At 37.3% G+C, this 6,838-nt stretch overlaps 1 protein-coding gene across 1 annotated transcript; it reads right to left on the bottom strand.

The window, feature by feature from the left end:
- Window positions 1-2,205: 2,205 nt before the first annotated feature.
- LOC109207809 (DTW domain-containing protein 2) lies at window positions 2,206-6,484 on the bottom strand. The gene is made up of 3 exons (XM_019370800.1): window positions 6,087-6,484; window positions 3,239-3,775; window positions 2,206-2,868 (listed from the first exon to the last, which is right to left on the bottom strand). The coding sequence occupies exons 1-2, from the start codon at window positions 6,445-6,447 to the stop codon at window positions 3,351-3,353; spliced, it is 786 nt and encodes a 261-aa protein (XP_019226345.1). The 5' UTR covers window positions 6,448-6,484; the 3' UTR covers window positions 2,206-2,868; window positions 3,239-3,350.
- Window positions 6,485-6,838: the final 354 nt, after the last annotated feature.

Genomic DNA, 6,838 nt, shown 5'->3' with positions numbered 1-6,838 from the left:
ACCTTATCTCCCATGCTTCTTAAAACAGCCACGAGTTCAGAGGTGCTTACGTTGAAGTTGTAACCACCGAACCTTGCCTTTAGACTTCCATCATCGTCTCGTGACCCACGTGTGTTCCGGTCATTTCCGAACCTCGATGAGGAGCCTGATTCCCTGTTCCTAGGTTTGTGATCGTACCTTTGATTATCTTGTCTTGATCGTGAGTCTTTCCCCGCAGGTCCCATGTATGGCTCGTACCTGTTTTTACCGGATCTCTTTTCATTTTCCACACGCCTTGAGCTTACCTTTTCTTCTGTTTTATGTCGTAAAATAATGTCTTCTTCAATCCTCATCTTTGTGTTGTATCTGTTGTAGACATCATTCCACGTTGTTGCTGGGAATTCTCGAAGGCTTTCTTTGAGTCGCCTCGTGGCTTCTGAACTCTTCTCATTCAAATTACTAGCAAAGGCTATGGCTGCCCAATTGTCAGGTACTCGTGGCAGCGTCATTCTTTCCCGTTGAAATCTATCTACGAACTCTCTAAGCAACTCTGAGTCTCCTTGCTTGATTTTGAAGATATCTTCCATTCGCTTTTCAACTTTTTGAGCTCCCGAGTGTGCTTTGATAAATAAATCTGCAAGTTCAGCAAACGAATTTATAGAATTTTCAGGTAAAAGAGAATACCATGTTAAGGCCCCTTTAGTGAGTGTTTCACCGAATTTCTTGACCAAGACCGACTCAATATCTTGCTTAGTCAAATCATTGCCCTTGACACCTGTTGTGAATGCAGTAACGTGATCTCGTGGATCTGATGTACCATCATACTTTGGAATATCAGGCATCTTAAACTTCTTTGGAATTGGGAGGGGAGCAGCACTTGGCTTCCATGGTTGTTGGGAATATTTATCTATATCTACTCCCTTGATCACGGGCGGTACTCCAGGTATTTGTTCTATGCGTTCATTTTGCTCCTTAAGCTGTTTCTGCAAGGTTAGTACTAGATTTTGTAAATCAGAGTTAACTGGATTACCTGGGTCTCTCTCTTGTGTTTCACTAGGGGTTCCACCGCTGCCTGAATTAACCAATCCTGAACGAGGATTCTCCAAAGTATTGTTGTTTGGAGTAGATATGGGTGGAGCAAAAGGTAATTAGCTAACAAAAGCCTGAAGAGCTTTATTGACTTGAGAGGCAATAAGTTTTTGCAAAGTTTCATTCATGGTTTCGACATTTTCAAATTGAGCCCATCCATCTGTGTGAGATCCATCAGGAGTGCCTTCACGAGACCGTCGTGGGGAACCTCGTGGAGAGCCTTGTGGAAAGCCTCGTGGAGAGTCTCCCTGAAATTGCTGGATTGTTTGAATTTCTGGGTTTCCTTGAGTGTTGTCATTGTTGTTTGACATGATTGATGCAATCAAGAAAATTAGGTTGAGATATACTTGATTATCAGATTCCCGGTAACGGAACCAATTTGCTTAACCAAAAAAATAGGTTTTTAGTCAAAGCTAGAAATTAGAAGAATCGGGTTACTGATAATCGAAAAAGTAAATAAAGAAAGAAATTTTAGAATAGCCAAGTATGAAAGCTGGTAAATCAAAGTATATTCCAATAGTCACCTCCCCCTACAATTTTGTTTCTTCCCTTTTTATAGCTCTTTTGGGATACGAGCCTTACCTTTGTCATAATAATGCTATTATGGGCAATTAATGACTTTAAATGTTACGTTATGCAATCATATACATTAAATACATATTTTCTAACGTTTCCAATAATTAATACTCATTAAATGTTGTATCTGGATCCTTTTTGCTGTCAGATTTATTCCTTTAATTCTTCACTATCTTTGAGTTTTAAATGTCTTGAATAGGTACGAGCGTTGAATTACTTGTATGACTGCTCGCACCCCCTCCATTTAATTTACTCGTATCTGTTGTTGCTCGTATCTGTTGTTGCTCGTATCTGTTAACCAACCATATTTCTTTGACTGTTTGACCAATCTATATATCATGACACGTCGCCATATACATAAATATAATTTTCCCCAATACACAAGTGTCAAAAGACTTCTCGATCGCATGTCTGAACTGCCAATAAATAAATACATAATAGTATATGTTTTTATATAATAATTTCTTACTTATTCACTGTTAAATAAAGTATCAATTTGTGACTAGCACTCCAAGTGGATAGAGGGTGATTTTACGCTGACAGGAGAGTGCCAAGGCAACATTAACGCGAATAGGCAAATTTCGCCACTGGCTGCAACTGCATAAAGAGTTAAGACTAATCGCCGTGATTTGAAGCAAACGATTAAATGATAATTACACCACCACCACTAAGACAGAACAAACTTCTTAAAGTAAACAGTACTAGGAAACCAAATTAAAACTTCATGTGAAGACATCCACTCTCATTAATCATTTAGACATCCTCTTTGCCCTCTTTGAAGCAGCAGATGAAGCCAATGCTTCAAAGATTTGACTTTAGGAATTGCACTTAAGTTCTTTTACTCGAACTTGGGCCCATTATTCTTGTGCAGACCACGTCCAAATTGAAGATCATCAGCCAACTAACTTGCAAATATGTGATAAAACTAGGCAGCAAAAATTGATTAATGTCATGTAAGTTCCTTAGCTTGCTTCCATGTGCTCATCAAAGAAATCAAAGCCCAAGATTCAGATTTCCCAGGCTGACTACTTTACAGAAATTTGACCTGAAACAAGATGCCATTGAGGCTGGAGAAAAGCAGCATGAGAGACAACTGTCGCATAAGCAGGTTACTGCCATATACCCACCAATCAAAACACCGCCTGACAAGGTTTTCGGCAACTGAAGATTTGGATAACCTCATCAAAGCACCTCATGGCCATGCCTTTTGCTCAATCGGGATACCTATATGGTGAATTGCAACAGGAAGAGTGAGATCGTAATTCATAGTAACTGCCAATCCAGAACATTAATAAAAAATTTGCAACCATTTGGCATCCTAGCACTTCATTTGCTACAAAATGACTTCAAAAATTGTAATATCTCTATAGATCCAAGAACTCAAGAACAAACATATGTTCTAAACCATATAAGATCTTCAGCACAACAGCATTGACATATCAAAGGATCTAAACATATTAGACAACATATAAGCCTCAAACTTTCAAGTCAAGGTATTCAGAGGAACTAAGCACAAGCAGAATGGGGATATTGAATTTCCTAATAAAAACCATCAGTGATATATATGAATTGGAAGTGAAACTTGGGACAGTACCAGGTACAGGCTGGATAACTGTGAGCAGTCCGGTACATGCAAACCAAAACAGAATTTGAGGCTATCCTTGTGCATGTTGCTTCAGAAGTGCAAAGAAAATGGAACAAAGCAATTATGTTTTTCCCTCTCGTCCTCCTTTTATCAACTTTGGCCTAGGCTTCATAGGCTTGAGAAAAGAAGCCTGAAACTTGACCATACTTCTTAAAACCTCTATCAAACTTGACTCTATATCAATGCCATTAGGCTCAAGAATCCGTAAGCAATGTGCTACTGCCTCCATGGTACTCATGCACCCGCTAAATGGTTCCTTCCTAAGAATTAAATCAGAATTGAAGATCGTCCCGCCGTCATTGCCTACATCATAGTCTAAGTGAACCTGGACAGCAAACTTTGACAAAAATGATAAGCTTGCACGCATCATCTCTCGAGCGTGCTTCCAAGTTCCATCAAAAGCAATCAAGACGTAGTTGCTCATCTCTACAATATGTTTAGAGGATTTCCAATGATTGATTTCCTGAGATGGTGATGTATCAGCACCTGAAGGGTCACAGTCACATGAAGAGTCGCAATCACATAACTTTTTCCCATTAAAAAACCAGAAAAAGAATCAGAAAATAAATGAAGGAAAGGACATTGTTTCTCTTGGCGTGCATGCTGCAGGGTTGAGGCGATGAGAGTGCCACTACAAGGTTGGTGTGCTCGAAAAATGGTCATCAACCAACTAATTCATCTGACATAATTGAATAATTATAGCATGAGAATCCAGATTAATAGTCAAAAGAAATTTGGTCCAAGGATGATATTGAGTTATATCCCTAGATATAGCCCGTTTGGATTGAATAAAAGTAGCTTTTAAGCATTTGGGCTTGAAAGCACTTTTGAGTGATGGAACTGAATTCATAAAGAAGCAGTTACGTGTTTGGCTAGAAGTGTTGAAGCTTAAAATAAGCAGTCGGTGGGTTTGGAGAAAAAGTGCTGATAAGCACTATTTTCTATTAAAATAACTAAAATGTCCTCAAACTGTTAAAAATAAAATAAATTAATTATTACCAAGTTTTAATTCTAAATTGAAATTGGTACAAATTAGTTTATGTTTTAACATATTTTAAGTTGTAAATTTGTTAGATAAAATTGTTTTAATTTATGAAAAATATTTTTTTCCCTTTGACCAGATCTTCACCGTATGTTCATATGCAATATTCTCTGTCAAAGAAAAAACATAGGTAACATGTCGTGGTGTACAAACTACTATTAAGATAAACCCTAGTGTTAAGCATGTAAATTGGGCAAATGGAAGCATCTTTTTTCCTACCTTCTTTCCTTAAAATATTTTTGCCGTATTTTCATTCAACCACCAAAAGCTTTTTATTTTATCTCTTTGAAATCTTTACTAGTTTAATGGAAAGGGATTCAAAAGAAGAAGTGAAAGAGAGCTTCTCAAAATGTGAGCACTCGACATGGAAGCAATTGCAGGCAAGGTCAAACGGATAGACAAAGACGAAGGAGAAAGGGATAAAAATGTAATTGGTTTGGTCAAACCCCAAGTTCTCTTAAGTCAAAAAGCAATAAGTTGGAGTAGACCAACTTATTGCTTTTGGCTTATTTTGAGTTTGTTTTCACTTAAAGCACCTTTTATATTTGCCCTACACTAAAACAAGCCAAGAAAGTACTTTTAAGCTAATTTGGCCAGCTTTTAAGCCAATACAAACACCCTCATAGTTTGGTATTGTTATATGACAACACACACAACATAGTCATGTTTAAGCTCATTTATATGACCAAATTCAGTACCTTTCATCTTTTTTGAGATTTTTCTTTTTGGTAGTATTGTAAAGGGGAAACGCGCAGAAAAGCACTAAAGTCTACTGGAGCTTTAAGAGAAAAGTGTAGTTGAAGCATTAGCTTCGGAGAAGATACGCACAAATGAAGAAAACAGTTAAAGCATATATAATTAATGGGAAAATAATAACTGTAAATATAAAAGACCATTATTTATATAAAGGGATTAAAAGATATTACAGTTGAGTAGAATATGTCAAGCAAACTCATAACTCGTCAAGTTCAAAATCAGTTTAAATTTTTTATTAGGATTGGAAAATGCAATTCTAAGTTTCTAATCTAATTTTTTGAGCAATATTCTTACACTAAACGATTTCATGACGTTTAACTATATTTATTGTTTAGTCTCGCTCTCTTCAAAGACAAAACTCATGAGTGACGAGGTGTCTTAGTGCCTTGGTGCTTACACTAAATTTCTGTCTAAGCAAGGAGAAATCGTTCTCATTTTCTGTAACCATCCGTGCTCATTCTTCAAGGTACCTTTATCTCTACACAGTATACACTGATAACCCTTTCTCATTCTTGAGCCTTCCTGGTACCATTAGCTTTATACATAGAGAACGCTCACATAAATAATACCAAATTAGAAGCACTGCACTCCATACGGACCTACAATTTATGACTTCCCTTTTACTTTCAATTAAAGTAAATCCTTTTCCTCTGTTTCCTCTTCTGCTAAGTAGCAAATCATCTTCCAAGTGTGCGTACATTTTCTTTTTTCCGCTAGATATAGCAATTCACTATTCTCGATTATTAACAGACAACAAAAAACCTCAATCCCAACTACTTCGGGTAAGCTATACGAATCCTAAATAACCATTCTGCTCCATTTAGACACATTTCATGCTGATACTCAACAACACATCTAAAATTCGTCTTTTACAACAAATTAATAACAACAAATCTAGCTCTACCAACACTGGCCCTAAATTACCAACAATACAATCTCAAATAAAATTAAGATTAAACTCGTTCACTCAAGAAGTAAGTTTTTCGAATAACTTCATACCAGGAAACAGATAAATTGCTCTGTGCGGAAAATTAGGGTTACGAATAGCAACATCGTGAAGAGAATCGAGAATTTCTGAATCGCCGTAGCGTAATCTCCGGCCAACTATAACGTCGCATTTTCGGAGGCACTTGGATAGAACAGGGACTGTGGCGAGCTTGTGCCGTTGCTCGTGCGGATGGTGAAGGATTACGATTCGACTAATGGTTGCGATTGGTTCCGGTGGAATTATGCTGCATAAACACACTTTTATTGGTCTGTTACAGTTAGAGCAAAGTTTTCGCCGCTCTTCGTTGTGACCGTCAGAATCATCGCCGGCGGCGAAGGGAGTAGAGTTTGCCGGTTGGATTTCTGGGTCCATTGGAGTAGGAAGTTCTGGAAGTTACTAACGACTTGGATAACTCTTCTAAACCGAATTATAACGATATTAGAAAAAATGATCAAAATGGTCCTCAAAGTATATGAGTGAGACTATTTTGGTCCTCGATTTATTGTTTTTACCAGAAATAGTTTAGGTTTCTTTCGTATACTTATGCCTCTTCTTTATTGATAGGGTTCCAATTATTTTTAGTTTACGTGAAGGAGACAAGGGCGAGACATATAACCTATTCTACCTTTATCTCCATCTGACATTAGTAATCTCAATTCACTTATTCTATTTACTAATACACTGTTGGTAATCTGTGTTCGAAATCAGAAAATCAGAGAAGCAGAGAAACATTCAGGGGTGGCCCTTCCATAAAGCAAGTAAA

This window comes from Nicotiana attenuata, unplaced genomic scaffold (assembly GCF_001879085.1).
Source record: "Nicotiana attenuata strain UT unplaced genomic scaffold, NIATTr2, whole genome shotgun sequence".
Lineage (NCBI taxonomy): Eukaryota > Viridiplantae > Streptophyta > Magnoliopsida > Solanales > Solanaceae > Nicotiana > Nicotiana attenuata.
The sequence above is the reverse complement of the archived record's forward strand: the minus strand, read 5'-3'. Positions and strand labels throughout refer to the sequence as shown.